The sequence below is a fragment of the Harmonia axyridis genome, chromosome 1 (genome assembly GCF_914767665.1).
Source record: "Harmonia axyridis chromosome 1, icHarAxyr1.1, whole genome shotgun sequence".
Taxonomy (NCBI): Eukaryota; Metazoa; Arthropoda; class Insecta; order Coleoptera; family Coccinellidae; genus Harmonia; species Harmonia axyridis.
The window spans coordinates 50,252,274-50,279,532 of record NC_059501.1 but is presented as its reverse complement, the minus strand read 5'-3'; the positions used below and the strand labels follow the sequence as shown (position 1 = coordinate 50,279,532).

At 34.9% G+C, this 27,259-nt stretch overlaps 1 protein-coding gene across 3 annotated transcripts in view; it reads left to right on the top strand.

Moving 5' to 3' along the window:
* LOC123670737 (heterogeneous nuclear ribonucleoprotein K) overlaps nt 1-27,259 on the top strand; it is a 188,005-nt gene that overhangs the window by 97,119 nt on the left and 63,627 nt on the right. The window contains exon 2 of one of the 3 annotated variants that reach the window (XM_045604273.1): nt 8,836-8,884. Coding sequence is in view for 1 of the 3 variants with exons in the window: in XM_045604271.1 (XP_045460227.1) it covers nt 24,527-24,535 (9 nt within the window). In the remaining 2 variants the exon portion in view is untranslated. Of the gene's footprint in view, nt 1-8,835; nt 8,885-24,250; nt 24,536-27,259 lie in introns of those variants that run through there. The other 2 variants (XM_045604272.1, XM_045604271.1) reach the window with 2 other exon arrangements.

The window sequence follows — 27,259 nt, the reverse complement described above, 5'->3', positions numbered from 1 at the left end:
TTTATCTAATATGCGTTTGGTGAAGGAAATGAAAATTGGGTTTCTGTCGAAATTAGTTTTCATACGTGATATGTGTAGAATTACGAAAACAATATGTACTTGTCCACAACATCCAGAAATACTTGATATAAGCACATCCGCCGTCAGTAGTGTCATGAATCCTGGTGATGGTTATGCACAGCTGAAGAAAATAGAAATGATATGAATTTCCCTTGTTTTTCATTTTCACTGTAATAAAGAAAGAAGAAGAAAGAAAGTTTATTCAGAAGTAGGTAACAGAAAATCATTCAAAATTTTTTACAATGATCATAACTATAATAATTTCAAAATAAAAGAGTACACAATGAAGTATGTAATGCCTGGGAACAGATAGCGTTGAAATCTATGGAAGAATGATGGTAGTTGGGCTAAACGACCTTATCGAAACTGGGGAAATTATAATTAACTCCCGGAGTTCCTACTATTGTTGGGGTGCAAACTAGAAAATATATGGTATAAAAATTGGAATTCATCTTCGACCGCCATGGAAGCTGAAGGATTTTGTTCCAGTTTACCTATGTACAACTTGATACAGCAAAATGATTGTCGATGCGGACAATAGTTGTTACAAAAAATTCTTGATAGTAGACCTTATGAACATTGTACAGTTCAGAAAATAAAATGTATCAATCATTTACTGAGGAACTACTGTAACAAATTACGAGAACTCTCGAAAGCACGTAGTGTTCTAAGGCCGTTGAAGAATGTGATCAGCAAAAATATTTCACGATGCCGAACGGCTATATTAAAATCTGTACAATTCAGAAAAGGAAAAAACGCATGAAGATAAAATCAATTTTTTGAAGATGGATATTATTGATAGCGTCAGTCATATATTTGGTGAACATAAGAATTGTGCCACATTAGGCTACTTTTGTGAAAAAAAAGTAGCTGATTAAGACAACTATATGCAAGATTCGTGACAGTTCGATATAGAGGAGAAAATTATGCAGGCGGTGAGATATTTAGCACTACATGCCAGAAGTCTCATAGAAAATGTAACAACGAACATTGTGGAACAATTCAATGCTATGATCAAAGAGTAAGAGGTAAAATAATTAATTACGCTTTGAGAAGATGCAACCAAAATCCTTGTTAGGCAGTAGTTGTTGCAAAGAATAAAAAAAACCGCTATACACAAAAATATGATAGGTCGTAGTCCAGGACAAACGGTGAAGAGAATGGAACGAAGTAGTGTCTTCAAAAAGAAAAAGAAGAAGGGGCTGGAAGCTACAGTTCTCTGCAGGGCCAGATAATAATTATTGAGAAAATTGTGAAAACCCAGACATGGATGAGGAAATATTCCAATTATATAGGACTGAATTCTTGAGGGGTTTAATCAAAACAGAAGAAGCTCATAAAGAAATTGAGCTGAAAACACGGCTTCAAACTGATTCCGCTGATTGGCATCAGCAGAGGAGGAAATTGTTGACGGCTTCAATATTTGGAAAAATATGTAAAATGCCTCCTATGTCAAGTTATTGCTCAACAGTTGAAAGCATTTTATATAAACATTTTTCTGCAAAAGCTATAGATTGGGGAAAAATAATGAAGATCGAGCGAAGCGTCTATTAGAGAATGAATTGTGCTCGAAGATCACAAACAGTGGCCTTTTTATTAATAAAAAAAGGTCATCCTTCTCCAGATGGCATTTTTGAAAAAAGTAATCATTCAATTAAAATCAAATGCCCTTTTTCAGCAAGAAATTATATGATAAAGGACGCTATTGAAAGGAAACAAATCACATATTTGGAAAAAATGATGATAAGGAATATCGATTGAAACAAAGTCAGAATTATTATTTTCAAGTTCAGGGACAATTAAATATAGCTGAAAGAGAAAAATGCTTTTGTCGTGTGAACTTTGAAGGACACTTTATTCATCGATGAAGAGTTTTTCGAAGGAAAATTTCTTTAGAACTGTGTGTTACCTGTAATAATTGACCTAAGACATAGAGGCAAATAAGGATCCTCAATACAAACTAGATCTTCAGGATAAGAAAAATTGAAGAAAACAGAAGGCAATTAGAAATATATCATTATGAACCAAGCTGATTTTTTTTTAATTATAACAAAGTACTATTCCTTAAAACTGTAGATATTTATGGAATGAGTCCATCAAAATTCTCAATGAAACTTTTTTATTTCGGATTAGATATTTCAAAATTCATTCCATTTAATTCATAAGGATTTTTAACAATTCAAAAAATGAGGATAATGGTATATCAAAGCGTATTTGAATTCTCAATTCGATATCAAGTAATTATGGAAAGTAGAGTCTTTTTCAAAACCTAAAAAACAGTTCTTGTTTCTCAACTCTGTTCTTATTATAAAGAAACCGTCTTTACAACCATAATCATAGGTGACCATTTGACAATCATTTCATTTCATCAAGATGTCGAAAAATGCGGCTGCATATTCCGACACGTACTAGTAGAACTCGAGAAAGAAACGAGATCATCCCAATGCGTTACAAATTCATTCAATCTGGGCTGAGGGCGAGGGCACAGAATAGAGAGGTATTACAGAAGCGACACTCTCCCTTTTTCATGGTACCCAACCGCCATATTGTCAGTAGTTATGTTTACATCTTTCCACGTGTTTCGGTGTTCGAGTTCATTGCCCGTTTGACACAAGTGCGATATATATATAAAATTATTATTAATGTATTCTATAAAAGCGATTTTATTGTATTTCAGGAAATTCAAGTAAGATAATAAAAGTCGGAAACTTACCATTAATTCAAATTCTGAAATGAAATACAAATTTAGGCTGAAAAATATTTTGAAATAGAATTACTACTTCCATTCACTACGCAGTTATGTCCCAAATATCATACAGTAATCATACAAATGTAATTTCAAATGGACCGCCATGTCATAGAATTGAGAAGTTTTAATATAAATATTTACTATTCTGTGGTCATGTAGAACTACCAGCCTTCTGAGAGTTCTTCAAGGTCACCAAAATTGGTTACATCGAGAACAAAGGAAATGTCAAAGAGTGTCGCTTCTGTAATACCTCTCTATTCTGTGGCGAGGGCCTAATACGTTCTCTATATTTTCACTACGATAGTCTACGCCCACCCGCTCTTGCCCCTTCACGTTGCGACCCCTGTGCTTCCCAAGCAGCACAGATAACAGAGTAGAATAGATCGGACACTGAGTACTGACATTCTACGATGGAAAACACTGTTTTTTGAGCCCTCATACGGCTGCTGGCATAAATAACTGTGGTATTACAGCACTCTGTTATCTGTGTATTACAGATACCTACTTTGACAACATATTGAATCCGCACTTGGCGCGAAATTTAAACTAGTTAAATCATTAGCATTATAGGAATTCATAAATAAAACACAAAATTGCTCAAATAATGTATATATTTCCCACGAACAAAAAAAAATTATATAATACATCAAAAAAGAATAACAAATATGTACATTTTCATCATCCATGAAAGAAAATAACAAGGTTGATTTTATGAGCAAAAATGTATGTATGTATGTGAATCTTCTAGCATTCCGTTTCTGATTTTTATTTCTAATCTGACATCTGATGAAATTGCATGTAGCTTCATTTACTTGGCTCAAAACATTTTGAAGCCCAGCATTTGCTAATAATTTTTGTGCAACACTAACCCTTTCTTTGTAATTTTGAATCCTGTATTTCTGCTGATTCATGTTTTTTCTCATGTTGCAAATGATTTTGTATAGAATTTGCTCCCTTGCATTCAAATGCCTTTTTCTGGTGCAGTTCAATGTGGAAAGTATTCCTTTACCTGAAAAACAAATATGTTATTAATCAAATAAAGAGTACTTCTACCTGAAATATTCAGAAAAAAATAGAAATACCTTAAATTTATCTTGAAGAATATTTAAATATTGCACTCACCTGAAGCAATTATTCTCTTCTCTTGGGTACTTGGTTCTAAAAAATTCGTCAATTCTTCTGGCTGTGATACTGATGGTATTGGTTGAATGTAATTTTTGGAAGTTGATGGTTGATTAAAATCATCATTAAAAACTTTGGAGACACCTTAAGAAAAATCAAGCACGGTTAAATTTTTCATTATAAATTACTTATAAAAAATTATCTTGAATGATATTATATACTCACCATTTTGTGTTGTGAACTCCATAATACCCTCTGAATCTTCAGGCTGTGATATTTCCATTTATGTTTCATAATTTGATGATGTGTTCATTGGCTCGTCAACATTATTATTATTAACACCTTAAAAAGAATTGATCAGTTATATTTGTGGCATTATGTGTTTTGAAACATCTACAATTATTTAAAATTTAATTTATATATTAAGAAACTTACCTGGAACACCCAATGTAGGAACTGCATGAACTGTGAGGCCTCTCAAACTTCCAACCAGATGATAGCACTTCTCAAAATGGGCATGACACACAGAATATTTATTATAGATTTGCTGAACAGATAATGTTTCCCAATATTTGGGTTTTATATTGTCTATCCATATCTTGAAAAATGTTGGATTGTTTTTGGGAAAACGATGTCTCATGCTGACAACATCTTCACATCCTTACACACAACATTTCCTCTTCTGTATCTTCGTTGCCATTACGGTTCTTATATTCAAATTTAAATTTACCATTTGTATCACAAAAAATTGTCTTCTCAAATTACAAATAACAGAGTGTCTCAAATGCATGTTAATATCATTAAATTATTGTCAATGTCAAAAAATGTTTGACAATCCGTGAAAAAACTATGGTCGACAGAGTCATCTATCGACGATATACTTAATTATTACGACTGTAGCGCCTCGGACGGCTGCCAGCAGAACTAAAAACGGGGTTTAGGGTGGGGGTAGGAAGGTGTCAGCCCCCTGTCAAGCAGTGTGGTGTGAACAGACTCTTAAGTTTTTGTTGATTTTTATATCTTTTAGTTCAAATATGTTGTTAGAAATTGATTTTGATTTGTGGAATTATTCGAATACCGGCTACTGTATTATATTTTGTTTATTTAGAAGTCACGTACAGGCTCACGCCTCTGTGATTATATGTTTATACTCTGTAGCTTACAGAATAAACCATATTATTTATGACTTTTGCCTATACGCGTAGGATTTCTCCTCGCCGTTGGCTTCTCACTCCTCGCTAAGGGCTAAGAGGAACATTCACTCAATCCCAGATATTTAAAATATCAAAAGGGCAGAGCTCGGTCGTGTCCGGTCCTTGTGGTCCCCCTGGTTCTCGTCGAACTTCTGGTCTTCTTACACGCGATCCTTGGACCTGTCCTTCGCTTCCTAGGAATTTTCTCACCGTCCTTGCAGTACCTAAAAGAACAGCCTTTTGCATTATATTACATATATACTCACTAAGTTCTAGTTGCTTGATATTTCTCTTGAGATTTTTGGGTACTATTCCTGTTGTTGAGATGATAATTGGAATAGTTCTCGTTGATATCATTCCCCACTGGCGCTTTATCTGAAATTCGAGGTCCTTATATTTTGAAATTTTTCCGACCTCTTTTTGACGCATGTTGTTGTTATTAGGTATTGCTACCTCGATGAGTATTGCTGCCTTTTGTTGTTTATCAACTAGCAATATATCTGGCCTGTTGTGAGGGACTATTTTATCAGTCAAAACTGTGCGATCCCAGTACAGAAGACTCTTTGGTCTTCTTCTGGATTTACGACGGGTGCAGCATATATATTCCGTCGTTGAGCATCACTTATTGCTAACACATCTGCGTTGTTTTGTTCCTCAGAGTTCATTTGTGCATTGATGTTGTGTTGGTTTTCAGCACAATCGTAGTTTTCTTCAATTGTCGTTTCGTTGTTAGTGAGGTTCCTATTCTGTCGCCTCAGTTGGACTTCATTTTTTATGGTGTTAAGTCTCTCATCGGGTACAAGTTTATTTCTCAATATGACCCGGTATTGGTCGGCTACTCTTTGCTCAGAAACTTGAAGTTCGGGATAGTTTCTGTGGAATTCTGCAAATAATTTTTGACGGTAGCCTATTTTATCCTCTTCATTTATCGAACTTGTCCATTTCATGCGTCTTCTTGGTAGACCTGCTTGGGTGAGTGCTGGTTGGGGATCCTGCGCAGCACCTTCAGCGGTCGGAGAAACTCGTGTTATTCTTCTCCTAGAATGTTGAGATTGTGGAGGCGTAGCATTTTGTTCGACAGACGCCCGTCTCCTTAGCACTCTGTCACCGACGTCCCGCATACTGTCATGTCCAGCGCCGGCTCCAGACACGCCCTGACGAACCTCAGGCAGCGGCTCTATATTCCTATTCCTTAAATTCACTATCATTCATGGGTTCCTCCGTGTCGTGGGGGAGACGGCCTTTGATCGCTTTTTACGATCCGCAGAGCTACGGTGGGAGAATTCTTGAGCTGCTTTCCACACGGCTTCGTCCGTTACCCTGGACAGGGACCCTTTGACAGGTTTCAGCTTCCCGGGTCAGAGAGCTCCTGGAATCTGCGGTGGGCAGGAGTCGATTCAACTCTCCTGATAGGTGAATCGCTAGAGATTCACCTACCGCTACCCTATTATTATTATTCGACTTTTGCCTATACGCGTAGGATTTTCCTCGCCGTCGGCTTCTCACTCCTCGCTAAGAGAAACATTCACTCAATCCCAGATATTTAAAATATCAAAAGGGCAGGGCTCGGTCGTGTCCGGTCCTTGTGGTCCCCCTGATTCTCGTCGAACTTCTGGTCCTCTTAACGCGATCCTTGGACCTGTCCTTCGCTTCCTAGGAATTTTCTCACCGTCCTTGCAGTACCTAAAAGAACAGCTTTTTGCATTATATTACATATACCTATATACTCACTAAGTCCTAGTTGCTTGATATTTCTCTTGAGATTTTTGGGTACTATTCCTGTTGTTGAGATGATAATTGGAATAGTTCTCGTTGATATCATTCCCCACTGGCGCTTTATCTGAAATTCGAGGTCCCTATATTTTGAAATTTTTTCGACCTTTTTCGATGTTGTTGTTATTAGGTATTGCTACGTCGATGAGTATTGCTGCCTTTTGTTGTTTATCAACTAGCAATATATCTGGCCTGTTGTGAGGGACTGTTTTATCAGTCAAAACTGTACGATCCCAGTACAGTTTATAGCGTTCGTTTTCCAGGATGGTTTCCGGTCGGTACTTGTAGTATGGCACTTTTTCAGAATGAATTAGTGTTAATTTAGTTGCCATTTCTTGGTGTAGTATCTTTCCTACTGCATCGTGTCTCTCTTTATATTCATTTCCTGCAAACATTTGACATCCTCCCGTGAATGTTGGATTGTCTCATTATTTGGACACCCATAACGGCATCGATCGTCAGTAATAGTTCGATCCTTGCAGTAATTTCTTGTTGAGATCACTTGATCTTGGATGGCTAAAAGCAATCCTTCCGTTTCTGGATACATCGCACCTGATGTGAGCAAATAGTTCGACGCTTCAATGTCGACATGATCCTGGTTCACCTCGTTGAAATGTCGTCCATGTAGGGGCTTTTCTCTCCATCTTTGCAGTTTTTCTTGGATTGTCTGGTGGTTGTATGACAATTGCTCCTTGTGCAGTTGTAAAGCTGTTGATTCGTCTGCTTCACACAGTACTTTGTAGATCTCTGACGTGCCTGATTTGTCTTTGAAGTATGTTCGTAGGCATTCAATTTGACCATGGGCAAGTTCCATGATGTCTAGCAGACCTCTGCCTCCTTTATTCCTCGGTAGTGTCGTCCTCTCAATACTACTTTTCGGATGGTGCTTGTGTGCTTTCGTCATCAAGGTTCTCATTTTGCGTTGCAGGTTTTCCATATCTGTTTTGCTCCATGGAATGATACCGAAAGAGTATGTAAGAATTGAACATGCATATGTGTTGATGGCTCTCGTCATGTTCTTGCTATTGAGGTTTGTTTTTAAAATTTTGTTGATTCTCCTAATGAACTCAGCTGTTAAGTCTTCCTTCATTCTTTGATGGTTTATTCGTCGGTTTTGTTTCATTCCTAGGCATTTATAAAGATCGTCCGATTTCATTGCTTCTATCTCCTGTCCATTGAAGAGAGCTATCGGTTCATCTTGGATTTTTCCACGCACTACGCTAATCGTACGACACTTGTCCAATCCGAAATTCAACCCCACGTCTCTCGAAAAATTTTCCACCAGTTTGACCATAATTTGCAAGTGGTTTTTGTTGCCTGTTATAAGTTTTAGGTCATCCATGTATAGCAAATGATTGAGTGCAATAGTATTTCTATTTCCTTTGACATTGAAACCTTTTTCAGTAGCATTCAGTTGTTTAGAAAGGGGGTTCAGCGCCAAGCAGAACTATAAGGGACTCAATGAATCTGCTTGGAAAATTCCCCTTTTTATTGGAATCTCTTTAGTAGTTATGTTGGCCGTAGAGAGTTTGATATTCGTTCTCCAGTTGCACATTGCATACTTCAGAAAGTTTATTGTAATTGCATTATTATTATTATTATTATTAGGCCTGGAAAATTAATTTTTCCGTATTTGTAATAAACCCCCTTTACCACCGACCTCTTTTTACGAAACACCTTTTATATTTATTTAGTTCATTTTAATTATGGCTTCAACTCTGATCAGAATCGTCAACGTCAATCCAAGGTTAGCATATCAACCTTTGGTATGAACGACTTGGTTTGAAAGTCCATCGTGAACCAAATATTTTCTTCATTATGCTTACCGCGTTTCTAATAATTTGGGATATTCTATGGAGAGATCATGAACCATATCTATTGTAGGTAATGTTTTTATTCATTAGCATTAATTCTAAAATGTATCTCTCTTCATTTCAGACGTTGAACCGTTAGAGGAAAAGGAGCGGCATTCGCTAAATATAACACGGTAAGTTCCTCTTCTTGCAACGTACCCTGTTTATTGTTTTCTGATTTCGATTCAGAAAGATCCCAAAATATTCAATCAGTGTATTTATCAATGTCGAATTGAATTTGATGAGAATGAAATAGTTATTTGTGAAACCAGTTGGGAAAAGCAACATTTTTAGTATGAACATATTTCAGCGCAACGAGCTTTGCAAATAAAAAGTTTCAAAACGTCCCTACAAGCGTCCTTCGTCTAGTAGATTCGGAGATATTTATTTTTATACTTATACTTTTCGTTTTTGCTATGGAAGTATCGTGTCATATTTCGTAATTATTTGTCTATGATTTTGAAAGTCAAGTGTAAAATAATAATTGTTCTTCTTTTCGCAAATAATTCCTTTAATTTTTTTGAAGTAGAAGAATTGTATACTACAATGTCCGATTCAGAGAACGACGTACCTAGCGACATTGAGGAAGCGGCTCAATCTGCGTTATCTACGGTCATTCCTAAGAAGTCGAGGAGCAAATATGATTTGTCCTGTTCCAAATTTAGTTTATGGTGTGAACACAAACGGAAAACCCATTTGAACGAGAAAGTTTTGCTAGCATATTTCCAAGCAAAAAAGGGAATGAAGAATTCAACCTTGTGGAGCTCCGATGTTAAGAACCGAATTGTGCTTGAAAAGAAATATGGAAATTTACTGGTGTTTTTGGAACTACTTTTTTTTTCAAAATTTCAAAATTTATTTTTCACATTTGAAGTACAGGCTGGGCAAATGTTTTAGCACTACAACTTTTGAACCTGAAGTGATAGACAAAATTTTTTTTTGAACCTGAAGTGATAGACAAAATTTTCCTGAGAAATTAACAAGAGTAGTATTCATTTTTGGCCACCTTCTGTTGTGTTCGAGTTATAAGCGGAAATTGGAAAAATGGTGATATCGAAAAACATTATATGTTATATATTTTTGAAATCAGGAAAAATTAAGCTTTCAAAAAATGGCACAGAAATCTAGTGTTCCTATTAGAAAAAACAGAACTTTGGGTCATAGCTTCGTAATTAAAAACCCTTTTGAAAAGACCAACACGCCACTGGATTCTACGTATAAAAGAGCCTGTATAATGTTTTAATTTCAGAGCTCTATCATCAGTATTAGCGGAGATATAAATGTTTTTCGATATCGCCATTTTTTTCAATTTTCGCTTATAACTCGAAAACAAAAGAAGGTGGCCAAAAATTAATACTACCCTTATTAGTTATCAGATTTTGTCTTTCTCCTCTGATCTAAAAGTTGTAGTGCTAAAATATCGAAATTTGCCCACCCTGTGTACATTATTTTCACATTTTTTATTTATTACATTCGAAAACATCGAGAGATGTGCAACAGTACCTAAACAAAATGGCTGTTTCTACCATTGCACTCCCTCACGTTCCTCAAAATGTACATACAAATTAACAATTGGCAATAAGACGAAAATTGGAAAAAACAAAAACAAGTGGAGAAAGCAGCGACGGCAGGTAAGGACTCATCCGGACATGCAGGTGATCCAGAAATCTATACTATACGAAGGCAAACCTCTCAGGATTCTCAAATATAAAACTCCTGAGCTCTGATTTAAAGACATTCAATCTTTTATTATGTTTCAGTTCAGTAGGAATGACATTTAACAATTTTGGACAGAAATATAGAAATGATCTTTGGGTGACCGACTTCTTGAAAAATTGAACATGAAAAACCAAATTATGTGTTGATCTAGTTACTGCTGTACGCCTTTGCTTGAAACTCGTATTTTTCTTAAACATCTTTATAACACTGTTTTTGGTTGAATCGATCAACTATAATTCTATTAAATTGGGATGATGAAACACCGGACTTCTTAACTAATATATTGAATTTGGCTGTACAAGTTATATGTTTACAAGGTAACAGCTACTAGCGTACTGGTGTATGATACCCCAATTTCCTGGGGATGTTAATCGCCGCCTTGGATTCTGCATACCAAAGCGCCATCCAGGTCCCTGATTGGTCCACGTCTTTGTTCCTTTGTTCCTTGCCTTAAGATGTGACTTCACGATGACCATATGTAGCGACAATCTGACGCCAAGGATGCTCTTGTTCTATTTTTAGCCCTCGCTGTACCTGCAGGGGTTGGTTTTTCGACCTAACTGCGTATTTCTGAATATTCAACTGTCCGTAAAGTTTGTGTGAAATTCACTTGACGCAACAAACACACTGATTTATGAAAATAGCTCTTATATTCAATAATTTAGATTCATCGTAAAGTAAACTTGTCGAGTACAATCTTTCTTTTTCCAACATTATTTTGATAAGAGTGTTCTGTGCCGTCTGTAACGTCTGCAGCGAAGTGTAAAATGCGCCCTCCAAGCAACAATACAGTACCTGATTATTGACTCCGCTAGGCTGTTTGAAGTGTTCATTTTGTTTTTATTGTCGAATAAACTTTATTATGACTATAAAAACAAAATGAACACTTCAAATAATATTGTACAAATAAACTGAAATAAAGAGACAGAGGCTCACTTCTAAGAAGCTCACCTGTTAGTCTCACAACAGAAATACGATTCAAAGACAGCCACTACAAAAATGGAAACAAAATTTAAAAAAATTCTCTAGCCCAAATGGACATCATATACATCGAAACTTAAATATATCAGGATACACCGTGTGGAATTGCACAACAAACGCACTTAAGTCAACTATGGCAATAATTGTCACTTTAGGGAATGTCAACATGAATAATAATAATACATGAATAAATGTGACTTTAGGCATTTTGTCACTTCAGAAAACGAATAGCAAACAAATCTTTTATATTTTATCTTCGTCATATTCTGTTATTAATAACGTTATGTATAGTTTTTCTATTCAAACCGAGTAGCCACCGAATCACTTCCTTCTTGAATCTCACAAGGTCTCTCAAAGCTCTCAACGTAATTGGGATTGTTCCATATATTTTGGGAGCTAAATATGTGCAAGATCTCTGACCTATCGTTTTCGTCGTTTCACTCTCTTTATAGTGGTCGAGTTTGTGTCTAGTGGAATAGTTATGATCGATTGGCCGAAGTTCAATTTTTCTTCTTTTTATGAGTGCTGCAATCTTCATGAAATACAGTTGCCTCAAATCCAGCGCATGTGCGACTCTGTATATCTCGTCACTAGGAAACAGCATTCTATGACCGCAAATTATCTTCAGTATACATTTCTGAACGATATTCAATCTTTCTATATGCACATCATATGCTGCCCCCCAGCCCGAAATACCATATGTCAACAGCGACTGCACCAAGCCAAAAAAATCCATCCTTAGATATTTCAGATTGAGTTGCTTTTTGAGACGTTTGAATCTATGTAATAAGCCTCGCAGTTTCTTTGCTAGTTGTTCGCAGTGATACTCCCATCTCATATGTCTATTTACGGTGATCCCAAGGTACTTGGCGGATCCATCTCTGTTCTCCAGTATGGTTGTTCCATTTCTCACTTTTATTGGCCCTATGTTTCGTAGACCATTTTCATAGGATGTAAATGGTAGATAGCAAGATTTTTCCATATTGAGGGTTAACTTATTGTAGCTCAACCAATCTGAGATACTCTGTAAATCCTTTTCTGCTTTTAATTTAAGTTGTTCCCAAGATTCTGCTTCATAAGAAATCGAAAGGTCAGTGTTATAATGTCACTCTTCTTTATTTCATTTAGTCAACGTTTCGATCCCGATGGGGACCTTCTTCAGGACTGTACAATAGCAATAGAAAACAGTCAAAATAAGGCAATCACAAAACATGTAAAAATAGTACATACCGAAATACAGAGTTGTAAAGATCTTATTTGAACACAAATCAATAGCTCTCAAGAAAGCAACTAACAAGAACATCAACAACTTCAGCGAAAAAAGATAAGATACTTGAGTAAAGGAGTAGAAATCAATTATAATAAGTAAATAAGGTAAACAGAATAATCAACAAAATGAGTGGTTGTCAAAAATGTTGTCAACCAGACTTGCCACAGAATACACGCACATGACAGATGAAACATAGAATAGCATTAAATCACATTGGTCGCAGTAATTCACTCTCACCGAACTAAGAACAAATGCGATTGTTGAAAGATTCCATGAACCGAATCCAATCCCCTCTCACAGAAATGGCCTAGAACACTCAATTCATTTTCACGTTATCCCTACGACTGCTGAACTTGTGGAAATTCTTTCTATATGTGATCCATCCAATTCACTCCCACCAAACTGGTCATAATGAATCAAATAAGAATAGATGGAGCTGATATTATTTACATCCCTTCTGTAGTTCATCGAACAGGTTTGGCGTTTAATATGATACATCTCTAAGAAACATCTTTTTCTTCCACTAACTTCAATTTCTAGGATTTTGGTGGAATCATAATTCATTGGATGATCTTTGTCCCGGGTATGGTCTGCTAGGGCACAAATCTTACTTGAATTCTTGATGTCGCTTTTGTGTTGAGCAATCCTTCTCTTCAAAAGCTGAGACGTCTGACCAATGTACACCTCACTGCATATTGAACAAGGAATACAATATACCACACCACTCATATTGTCAATAGTCATCCTATCTTTCACTCGACTGTATAATCTGTCAATTTTAAAATAAGATTTCTGAATCAACATAATTTTTGTGGTCTTTAGGAGGTTAATTAATGCGTTAGTCATACCATTAATTAGGGGAATAGACGAGTAAAGAATTCTACCCGTGTTCTCAGTGTCCACAGTGGTGGATGCGCTCCTCTCTCCATTCGTTGGCCGTGTCGAAGGAGTGGTATTATAAATCAATCTGGACAATAACCTTTTTTGGGTATCTATTCTCTAGCATCAACTGTTACAACAACCTCAGATTCTGCCGCCTTAGACTTTGATGAGCAACCTTTTCGATGCTATTCTTCAATCCTAAAATCATGTTTACCTTTTCTCCATGTGAATGATTAGAAAAATAGTGTATGTATCTCCCTGAACTTGTTGGTTTTCGGTACCAATCCAGAATCAGCCTATTTTCCAGTGTTCGAATCACCCTTGTATCCAGGAAAGGGACTCCATTCGCTGTTTCTTCCTCCAAAGTAAACTGTATACTTTCATGTTCACTGTTAAACCTGTCTAGAACGAAAGCAACCTGGTCTTTAGGTACAGCACATATTAGATCATCAACATATTTCTTGATGAAAGGAATGTGAAAAGGAATACTAACAAGAATGCAGTCCAGAAGGAAATCCATTACTAATACAGCAATGGATGGACTGAAGTTGGAACCCATAGGGGAACCGACCACCTGCTTGAAGAACCTACCATTAAAAAGAAAATAGTTTGAAGAAAACAGGAACTTGATGGCATGGATGACTTCTTCTTTTGGTAGACTTGTGTGGTTTTTGATAGTATCCCACTTGTTCTCAACAGCTGAAACTGCCAACTCGACAGGAATGTTGGTGAAAAGAGATACAACGTCCATGCTGATCAGGACATAATCAACAGGTAACTGGAAATCACATATTGGACAAAAGCAAAGGAATCTTCAATAAAATATCTACTTCTGGTAGAAGAAAGATATTTAGACAGGATGTCTGAAACAAAACCTGACAGTTTGGATGTGGGGGTGTTAACATATGATATTATTGGTCTCAAGGCAAGAATGGGTTTGTGGAATTTTGGTAAACCGTAGAATCTAGCTGGAACTGAATTGTAAATGTAAATATGAGTATGGAAACAATTATAACGGCATAATTTTAGCCTCTATTCAAACTAATTGATTACCCAATTCCGAGTTTTTTTCCCCTCAGATTACCGAGATCTCATGAGTACATCTACTGCATTCATGCCATTCCGTCAGTACGTGAAAAGTGAAAATCTCATATGAATATGGAAACAATTATTACGGCATAATTTTAGGCTCTCTTCAAACTAATCAATTACCCCATTCCGGAATTTTTTGCTCCTCAGATTACTGAGAACTCATGAGTACTTCTACTGCTTTCATGCCATTCCGTCAGTACGTGAAAAGTGAAAATCTCATATGAATATGGAAACAATTATTACGGCATAATTTTAGGCTCTATTCAAACTAATTAATTACCCCATTCCGAAATTTTTCCTCCTCAGATTACCGAGATCTCATGAGTACATCTACTGCATACATGCCATTCCGTCAGTACGTGAAAAGTGAAAATCTCATATGAATATGGAAACAATTATTACGGCATAATTTTAGGCTATATTCAAACTTTACCCCATTCCGGAATTTTTTGCTCCTCAGATTACCGAGAACTCATGATTACTTCTACTGCATTCATGCCATTCCGTCAGTACGTGAAAAGTGAAAATCTCATATGAATATGGAAACAATTATTACGGTATAATTTTAGGCTCTATTCAAACTAGCTCTAAAGCTAGGTTGACATGGGTAGTGCATTGCGTTCGATGATTTCACTCTGTTTTTCACGGGATCGGAATGAGGTATATTCGTATCTCCAGAACCTATTTGGCAAATTTATGTTGTTTCATGTCGGCACAAAGGGATGCCGACCAGCCCTATCGCACTTCACCTGTCTTTCGGTGTCAATCTAGATATTTATGACTACGATGCGGCTCCTTTTTAATGAGAATTCGTTACAATATTATAAGTATGTTTGAGTGGGAGCACCAAAACACCAATGCAGTCCTTCACAACAAAACTAGGATTCAAATCTGGCCCGGCCGTCAGTTTGTTACTAAATTCTCGTGCAGCTGATCTAACCTTAATATCTGATACACTTTCAACTGAAATAAAATAAAATTCATATTGAATAAACAAAATTTTATAAAGAAAAAGTTCAATAGATGGTAGGGGCAGATGGAGTTTTAATTTTTCTATACATAAGAGCAGATCGCCACATTCAGTGCTGTGTATTTTTTTTAGAAAGTAAATAAGCTACTTTACTGATTCCAAGCTCAACTATTAACGAAGAAGAAACTGAAAATGATTTTTCAATTCAGAATCGTTGGTAGGTATTCGTGTTTGATTTCAACTTTTAGCTCTCTGTTAAACGTCAGATCTACGATATCTTCTTCTAAATCTGTTTATTCTCCAGCATTCGGAAAAGGACCTATTGCCTCAAAACTTTTATGATCAATTCGTTTCGTTATTATTGGAGAACTATCAGAAGCATTTTATATTTCAAAAAGGAATATTATATTAAAAAAATAATCATTGTGTTGTGTTATCGCATTCTTGTATTATTTCTCAAATTTGTTAAAAATAGTAATTATTTCTGAATTTTTTCATTTTCAGTATAAATCGAACTTATGGCGACATGAGTGCGTCGTTTTTAGGTTATGTTGATTCGTCAAGCTGGATTGAAAAATTGCAAGCTTTGAGATGATATAAGGATATTTGACATCTTTTGCCATTTCATCTATTTTAAAAGGAATTTTTTGTTTATTTATGATGATGTCTTACGAACAGGTTCCAGTATCTCTCCCACTGCTCGCTATATTGATTCCTGGTCTACTCACATCTAAATCCACCAGAGATGTATATGTGTTTTTTTTTTGGTTCAACATACCTCTAGAAAAAGTTTTTCCTTCACTCACATCTATGTAAATAATTGTAAATCTAAAATTTTCTTCATTAGATATGATCACAGATAAGGTGCTAATTATAATTATAATTTGAACCATGTATATATAGTTTAGAGGAAGTAATAATAAAAACGGAGGATATACAAAAAAATATGTGTTTTTTCGTTTGGTACGCTCACACCAAATCCGTCATCGGTCGAAGTTGGTTCGGACGATGACGGCCGAACTCGGACGACCGAATATAGCACAATATGTAACAGCATAGTATAAGAAATGGATTGTAAGACAGTGTAGTGTTTTATTCAATTTTGTCACAGTGACTTTATATACGACAGTGACGACAATGCTCGTCAACGTTTTGATTGGTTGTAGCCCTGTCCGCCATTAAAGGTCGAATTTTCACCATAGATCTCTAATTTCCACTATTTACATTCGAGTGCCGTGCTGTTTCACATGCTTTGAAGCATTTTTGTTTGACTTGTTGGTGACTGTGACTGGTTTAGGGGGTTCAAACCCCCTCAAATTGTGAAGATGTCATAAAAAGCTGTCAACCAACCTTCACTCACCCGCAATCGATAATCTGAATCTTGAAATACTTAATAATAAAATAAATAACTTAACTCAAATAACTTAATGTTTGAATCTATTTTTTCTTGCCAACCTTTAATGACGGATGGCCAGAGTTGTAGCATAGTATAAGGAATTCCTTATACTATGGTTGTAGTCACTGTGGTATATACAGTCCCTGTAAACTTTGTCACAGTGACTTAATCAACCACAGTGGTGACAAGCGAGGTCTCATTTTTGATTTTCTGAGCCTAAATATGGCGGCTTTTTGTTTCCATTCTACATTTACTTGATTTTTGGGATTTATTCGAAATGGCCCATTTCATTCAGTCGCTGTAGTATTCTTCAGTTGAATAAATTCGTTTTATATACAATCAAATACTATAGGTCCCAATAATTTTGATTTTGACGTGTGTCAGTTCAGTTCAGTGAATTGTATTCTTAATTTAAATGGTTCTATGTCCCCATTCGCCATATTCAGGCTCAATTTGAACGAATTGTCGCCACTATGTTTAATTAAGTCACTACAAATTTTGTTGATGTTGAGCGCCATCTAGTTGTACTCATGTTGTACTCACGTTTCACTCAAGTTTTACTCGAAAATATATTTGAAATAGAGTGGTCAAAAGATTTCTATATTTTGATATTTCTTCTGCTTTATCATTGCCGTCAAATGGCGGTTGGCTTACTATCCATTCTTTATACTATTGGCCAGTTGCACCATTTGCCTGAACATTGATTAAAAATTTAAGGGGGGGGGGGCAGGTGGATTTTGATTACCTCATTTTTCAGCACAACACTCTCAATATTACTTTCTCAATCCAAAGGGCATGGAAAAAAGGAAATTAATGGATTCACAACAATTTTCCGGTTTTCAATGACAATCGTGGACACGCCTTATTGTTTTTCAATAATTTTCATTTTGCCCCTCCTGAAAAAAATTTCTGCGGGCGCCCATGATATGGATTCTGAATATTCAGATTCAGATCATGAATTATCATCTAATGAATATTCTTAACAATGATTTATAATTTATTTTGACTTTGGCACCACAAAATCACAGAACATTATACTAGAACACTGAAATTCTTGATTTCGCTATGATTACTCTCTAAATTTTGTAACGTTGCCAAACATATCTTCTATTTAGCTAAACATCGGTAATTAGCATACGGTGCAATTGGTAGAAATTATAACATCGGTTGATACTAAACATTGATTATGGAAATAATGTTTATTTTTTGAACGTTGCAACTGGTCCTAAGGTTTCAGTTTAAGTTTCGTCTATGAGTACGGCCTAAGACAGGGTCGACGTTAGAGGTGAAACAGTGAGGCGACCGTTTGAGACGCCTCTATTTGAAGGGCGGCAATTCGGCCCAGTTTGCTGGCCGCCTTTTCAACATTCTCTGCAATGAAAATCTCAAAACTGTCTTTACTAAGCCGCCTGTATAATAAATAGTACATGACATCCCAACCAATATAAACAGAATACCCCATTACCCCCATTGAAAGAGGGATAAAATCATTATGTATTTCACAAAGACGAAAAACAAAAATACTTTCAGTACTTTTGCTTTCGAATTATTTGGATGCCGATATTTACACATTCAACATATGGAACATTCCTACGATTTTGCATTCGGAACTAGTGACCTTCCGTTAATTTTAATTGCCAAAATATTTTCATCGGAACACATGTTTGTAGTCCCAATTAGTTTACGAAGCAATACTGAAACTTTGCAAACCCTACCGCAATTTTTGGTGTGATAGATAATCATTCTTTGATCGTATGCCGTGTCATGTAGAAGATTTTTTATATTTACGATATACTATACTATGTGTATTTCAATATATTTACTTATTTATATAACTTTGTGTTTTGCTGTTTTATTTTGATCAAGAATCTTGGAAACACTTGGTGTAATATTAGATAATAAAACATTTCAATATTCTTCATTCACTAGAATTCAATTTTTTAAAACACAATTGTAAGATTCTTCAATGGAAAAGAAAGTTCTCTAATATCATCGGAGCAGGTAGTGTTTTTTTTTGAGGTGGCTGTTAGGGGGGATGTTTGCTTCAGGTGCCAAAATTATTGATACCGGCCCTGGCTATAGATTCTTTCGTTCGAAAGTTATCGTATCTACGAACGGACTCAAGGCCGTAGCCAGCAAAAAATTTCGCTGGGGTTCCGGTTTTATAGAGGATTCTATGGAATAGTAGAAAAACATCGAATGTATTTGATAGAAAAAAGAAAAGGGTACTGATAATCTGTCGTATGAGTATTTCATTATAAGACTAAGACAACAATGACAGCTGAAAAAGACTAATCAATATTTATCGCTCATATGATCTGCTCAGATGTCTGAAAACTTTTTTAATAATTTCAATATAATTGAAATGAGATGAAGTCATTCCGAACTCCGAGAATTCAGCCTGTTTCTGTTTTCGTTTTTTCACGTAGTCTCCATTTCATTTTGTCAAAATGAATGTTTCCAAATATTTTGATGATTTTTTCGATTTGGCTTATCTTTGATTGATTCTTGAGCAAGTTCTGCACCTTAGTTAGAATAATATACAGGGTGTTTCAAGTTCGACGGCCTATTAGACGTTTCTGAAGAACGGGGCAGATTTGAAATCTGAAAATTCGGAATATGACATTATTTATGATGCCCTATCCAGCTGAAATATTTTCGAAGTTCCGGCACTTCCGGTTAAACAAAAATAAAAAAAAAATTTTTCAAAAAAAAACTTTTTTTTTCATTTTATGTTTCAGATATGATCAAGATTTCCATTCTCAATTACTCTTTGCTAAAATTATTGCGTTGGTCCTGATAGTTTTCAAAATATTAAGAAAAAACCGAAAAAAAGAGAATTTCCTTAGTCACAATTACATGAATTATTTTTACTGTGAATATCCTATGCGTATACTCAATTCACTTTCTCAAACTAGAATGATGTTGGAATATCGTGCATATCTTGAATTTGAGAAATATTATCACAAGGTGTTTCAAATATTGTGCCAAAAATTGTGAACAAAATCATAACTTTCGTTTTTCAAATTAGAACCAAATTTTTTTGTGATTTCATTCGATTCTACGGTGAAAAATAAGGGTAGTGTCCAAACATGATTATGCTCCCACATTCAATATTTCAAGAGTTATTCGAGATTTTATGAATTTATGTTATATGTAGGGTCAATTTCATTCAATCTGTTTTTAGAGTGCATTTCAAATCAGTATTCTATGATCATAGAAATTAAAATATGCAATTATTTCGAAGTGACAGGTGTACTCATTATAGAAGCAAGTAGATTATAATTTCAAGCTATGAATCCCCGTTATTCAAATAATGAAATTCTGGATCTATTCCATATCCACGGTGAATGCAACAGAATTTTTTCGAGATCTTGTCGAACATTCAATCAGAAATATCCACATTTACCACCAATTGACGAGAAGATATTACGGAAGTATGTTTCAAACTTTCTATTACTCCCTTTTCATCACCACGCAGATTTTTTCCTGAATTCATAAAATGTATTCTACGGTAGAAATTCTACCACTTTTTATATGCATAGAATTGGCACACAGGATGCATGATTTTATCTCTTTTGGTAGGTAGGTTTTTTTCTCCTAGGTAGGTAGGTACTCCAGTATAATGAATATTCATAAAGTATGAAACATCCTTTCAAGAAGATGTGGAAATTTCTGATTTAAAATTCGATGTGTTCTACCAATAATTATATTGCATTCATCGTGAATATGGAATGAGATATTTATAATACAAGAGCAGCAGTTATTGATATTCTTCCAAGAGTTCAAAATGAACGAGTGGTAGAATGAGCCTTCTTACGAGTTTTAAATATTATTTTCCCGAATTCACTGCCTTTTTATTGAAATTAACGAAAATTTCCATAAATATCTATTAGTGATTTTTGCTTGTTGTTGGTTGGCAGAACAGTTTTCTGTATCACAAATTTGACAGATAATAGATAAATCCGTTCCAGTCTATTTTGTTCCACAAGATGTGCCTGAATGAACTGATTTGCCACATAATTCGAGAAAATTATATCCAGAATTTCAATATCGGAAATTCAATTCGTGAAATCAAATTAGTGTAGCTTTGATAATGAAAACACCTGTCACATGTGAAGTATTAAGATATTTAAATTTCTATGGTCATAGAGTATTATTGCTAGTCTGTCTGGCAACAGACAGAATAATATAAATTCATAAAATCTCGAATAACTCTTGAATTATTGAATTTGAGAACATAATCATGTTTGGACACTACCCTTATTTTTTACCGTAGAATCCAATGAAATCACAAAAAAATAGGGTTCTAATTTGAAAATCGAAAGTTATGTTCAAATTTTGTTAACAATTTTTGGCACAATATTTGAAACACCCTGTGATGATATTTCTTAAGTTCAAGATATGCACGATATTCCTACATCATTCTAGTTTGAGAAAGTGAATTGAGTATACTAATAGAATATTCTCAGTAAAAATAATTCATGTAATAGTAACTATGGAAATTCTCTCTTTTTTTCATTTCACCTCAATATTTTGGAAATTATGAGGACTAACGCAATAATTTTAGGAAAGAGTAATTGAAAATGGAAATCTTGATGATATCCGAGACATAAAATGAAAAAATAGTAATTTACGTAACAAGTCCGGAAAATAGGTTTTTTTTGGACGAATAGACAAAATTCCAGGACGAGCGTAAGCGAGTCCTGGAAGTCTGTGAGTCCAAAAAAACCATTTTCGGGCGTGTTGCGTACAATATTTTTTCGGCAACCATGTAAAATAACACTATCGCTGCTGCTTTCCATATTTTATTGCGATTACGATCAAAAAACATGCAAATTTTTGACAACTAATTTCATATGAACTGTCAGCCGTTATCTCGGTTGTTATGGATTCTATGATTCTTTTCCGGCCTAGTCCGGGAAGTACGTACTTTCCGGACTAGGCCGGGAAATGCTACTTTCTCAAAGAAAAAGCGTCCGGGAAGTGAGCACTTCCCGGACGGTTGCCGAAAAAAAAGTATTTTTTCAATTCTTGTATAACCGGAATTGCCGAAACATCGAAAATATTTTAGCTGAATAGAGCATCATGAACAATGTCATATTTCGAATTTTCAGATTTCAAATCGGCCCCGTTCTCCAGAAACGTCTTATAGGCCGTAGAACTTGAAACACCCTGTATATTGAGTTATTGGGTATAGGTGACCAAATTTATTCCAGTGAAATACTCTTTATTTTTATTCAACAATGACTACGTTTCGGCTATTGTTTGTAGCCATTCTCAAGTCATTATGAAATAAGTATTTCTACAACTAAGTAAACACCATCGTTATTATTATTTGAATTTTTTTTTCTTTATCCCCCTCCAAAGCTTATGTCGGGGTACGCCACTGAACGGGCAGACGAAATAGATTAAGAGAACGGATTTGTCTTAAGTGAGTCGCTTAAAATTCAAAAATTGCAGACCTTCGACAAATGACAGATCAAACGGTTCGAAGAACGAAATCAAAAAATGGCATGTGTTAGGTTATAAGGGTAAAAACCGGATAGATGCCTCACTTTTTCAAATATTAAATATATTTTCAAAATATTGATTTTATATTAATAATTTCCATGACTGTCGCTGGTCTTATCATTTGAAATGAAATACTGTGTTTTTTTTTTTGACCAAGCAATTGCAGATTTTTTTTGTGTTTTATGGATCACTTTTTTTGGGGATAGATGCCTACAGGTATGCATAGTTGGCAGTTGCTCCCACCATGAAAATAGATACTGAGAAAAAATTTGCACTTTACCTAGAAAAATCAGGGCAACTATCATTTTGGATAGTGATAGATGTCCACGCATTTTTTATATGAATTGAAAACGAAAAAGCAACCATTCATACTGAGATATACACTAGGTGAACCAGTATAACGACGTTAAAAAATAGAATTTATTACTACTTCAAAAGTTATTCAACGTCAAATACTTACCTTCAAAACGTTGATGTTTTCTTGAAGTTCAGTGCGGATAATTATACAGGGTGGGCAAATAAGCGAGGTAAGTTACTATATCTCAGGATCCACTCATTGTAGAGACTTGCGGTAAAAAATTTTATCACTAAAGTGTACAAGAGAACACACTGGAAATTGTTTTGAAGTTACAGGCATTTCAATCAGTCAGATTTACAGTGATGATATTTTTTCTTCAACTTTATATGAAACATTTTCGAGTAAAATTCATTTTTCTACTCGACGATAGCTACTACGCCTCCTAGCGGTAGAGGTATGAACTTCAAAACAATTGCCAGTGTATTTTCTTGTATACTTTAGTAGTAAAAATTTTTACCGCAAGTCTCTACGATGAGTAGATCCTGAGATATAGCCGCTTACCTCGCTTATTTGCCCACCCTGTACACAGACTAGCGGAACGCTTCGTGTAAACTTTTGTGTTGATAGCGCCAACAGAACCGTAGAAAATTTGCGACAAAATTATCTTATAATTCCTTAGCAACAGATGCGACCATGCTGAGATTTTGCAAGTATATAGGTAGGTAGCTATAATATAACAAATTAATTGTTGACCGCTTTATCATAATCATAATATATAGGTTCCCCTACCCAATATATGTGTGATTACAGATCCGAAGAGATTGATATTTTGCGTGCCTATACGGAATAATCATTTCAAGCATCCTGCAAAATTTCGTCTTGATACCTTCGTCCTTATCAGAGCCATAAAAAATATTGAAAAAATTACCCAATAATACCGTTACATTGATGTAGGATGACACTAACCTATAGTTACAGTAATGGAATTATTGAGTAATTTTTTTCAATATTCTGCTCAGTTTTATTTAGCTGTGATAACGCTATCAGCACGAAATTTCATCAGAATTATAAAAATAGAATAATACCGAAAAAAGCAATTATATTGGTATATAGATAATAGATATAAACATAAATTTCCAATCGACGTATTCAAATGTTCTTATAATTATAAATAGTCATTCAATACGATGAAATAGTTTTTTAATTCAATAGATATTGCCTTAGAAAATGGAAATAGCAAGTCATCATGTATATTTGAAGAGGTCTCTTCTCTAGGAGAACTATCAGGAGTATCAGGCAAGATGAAACCGCCAAGCAAGAATTTCTTGCTGGGCTCCTGTTCAACGGTTTGGTAGGGGAATATACGCGTACGTACGTAACTTGATTATCCGATGCCATTCAACGATTCGACAATTTTTACCGCCTTTGTGAGCATTTCTGTTTAAGATTTCATATACCGTAAAGCGTCGCTTCGATCATTTCAGTGTTGGGCATATGACGTCCTTTTGTGCTATCATAAAGTGCTTCCCTTTTTTCTGTCCCTTAGTGAAGGTCAACTAAGATATTTGTGCTGTTTTGAGAGTTAAGTATAGTTGTGTGGTTATTTAGATTGTGCATCGTCATTGGTTGTGCCGACTCTCCCGAAGGCCTTAATATGTTTGGGGTGAATTTTTCCAAGAATTTCTTTAGATTTAATTATTTCACTAATCCTTACTTGATAAGATGCGTACAAACAGTGGAAGATATTACACCACGTGTTCTGAATTATTCCTTACCTAATTAACATCTTTTTTTGGTATCTAAAAGTATAAAAATTTCAATTCACTTAGAATTTAAAATTTTTTCATTAATTTCCTCCGATTTATCTACAAAAAAACCTTATTCATCTTAAATTGACATACCTACTGTGAACTCCTCCAAGCACGAATTCCTTGGTTGTTTGGTTCCACTGAAAAATACCTATTTGTCGTGAGACAATATCAAGAAGGAATTTATTCAGCAGATTTTCAATTATCTGTATTAATGAACATTTTTCATTGAATTCTCTTTGCGACATAATTATTGCATATTCAAGATAATAAGCATAATCCTTAGCAATTGAAAAATGTGTCTACTAAATAGATATTCTGATTTAAAATTATTAGGCGACAAAATTACGTCTAGGTAATCAGTAATTGAATTTTGAAAATTGTTATTTGGAGAAATAAAAGATCTCAAATATCTCACATATCCTTATAAAAACCTTTCGAAAATTCAAAATGAATATTATTTTAAACGAATTAGATGTATTACAGGCAACACACAATACAGACGTATTTTGTATGGATTTATCTCATGGGTATACCGATATGGATAACGACTATCATATTATCTTTATACATTATCATTATGAATTATGTACTTACACGGTTGGCAAATTTCGATGTTTTAGCATTACAACTTTTGAACCAGAGGAGATAGACAAAATCTGATAACCCATTCTTTTTCTCTTTTTCTGAGAAACTAACAAGACTGGTATTCATTTTTGGCCACCTTCCTTTGTTTTCGAGTTATAAGCGAAAATTGGAAAAAAAGGGGATATCGAAAAAAAGTCATATTTCCGCTAATACTGATGATAGACCTCTGAAATTAAAACATTATACAGGCACTTTTTTACCTAGAATTCAGTGGGGTGCTAGTATTTTTAACAGGGATTTCAATTACGTTGACCCAAAGTAATGTTTTTCCAAATGGGAACACTAGATTTCTGTACCATTTTTGAAAGCCAAATTTTTTCTGATTTCGAAAATATATAACATATTGTTTGTATCTGTATAAAATGATCAAAAACTTTTTTATCTAAGAGTCTCAATATTTCTATGGTTTCAACTGTTGATGTGCACAGAAAAATTGAGCTTTCCATAACAAGAGCAGTGTCCTTCCGTCATTCTAATTATTTCTATGCTTTTTACTAATTTCTACAAAATTCGAATCTTTCGAAATTTTCTGTGATCCGTAGCCAATACCCATAGAGAAACATACCTATCCGATATATTCGAGGGTATATTAGAGCCCAATACCCACGGATAATTTGCCTCAGTAACCATAAAGGCATAAATCAATAGTTCTTTATCTTTTAGACCTTAGTTTGAAGAAGGTACCTGTTATTTCAATTTTATAACCGATCTTATGACGTGTGCAGTAAATGTTGAAATTTTGGAAATTTGGATTTTTTTTTACATTCCTGGGTAAGACGATTATGCGCCGACGGGTGTGAATCTAGCAAACCGTTTCCAGCAGACCGTTTGAATGAAACATCCGAACGTGGTCACCAGTGGCGTACTGACGGAACCTAAAATTTATATTGAACTAAAGTTACAGAATGCAATAGAGGACATGGGGATTTCGGAGTTGATTATTCAGAAAGTATTCCTCGGAGCATAATTAAATTTGGCGTTTGAAGTCGTTATACGATATGATTGACTGAAAAAAACAACGACTAGCAAAGGAATAAGTACATACAGGGGTTGATTTTTCATAATATACCTATTTAAAAATTTTATAACTCGGAAATCAGTTCTCTGGATCATAACCATATTTGGAATGTGGGAATAACGATTTCATGCTGATGTCGGGACAATTGCAATATTCAATTGATTTATTTTTTGGATAACTAGTGAATATAAGAAATTATTTTTTTCTGGATGATATTTTGTAATGTTGCAATAAACAGTTTTCAGATATAGGGGATGAAATATCAACCCTTGTATCCCTTTGTGAGTAGCTGTTTTTTTTGTGGTCAATCGGTATAACGGCTTCATATGCCAAATATGATTATGCTCCGAAGAATACATTCTGAAATAGAGAAATATAGATATTCACGAATGAAAACTTCATTAATTTCCAGAAATTAATTTTATGATTGATTTTTCTGTATTGCATTCCATTATTTCGCTCCAAAATCATCCACTATTCTTGAAATCCCATTGTCCTCTATTGAATGCTGTATATCTAAATATAAATTTTGGCCGTCATTAGTACGCCTCTGGTGAACCCATTCGGGTCAGTCGGCTGGAAACTGTCTGCTAGGTTCGTGCCGGTAAAATTTGACACCGAAAAATACCACAAAAACACATAAATATGTTCAGACTTCAGACATTTTTACGGAGTTTTGTGAACATCGAAATTATAAACTTTGTTCTATAATATTTCGAATGAAGAACTATCAGATATACTGAAAGAATGGCCATTCAATATGAAATGTTGCAGACATCAAAAAATTTAAAGAAAATACAGTAGAAAATATTTTAAATATTCTGCTAAACCCTTACAGAAAAAGTTTCATTAAGAATTCAACAGAGAAAATATAATTTTTGAAAATGCAAGTAAGGCTCGTGCAGCTAAAAGG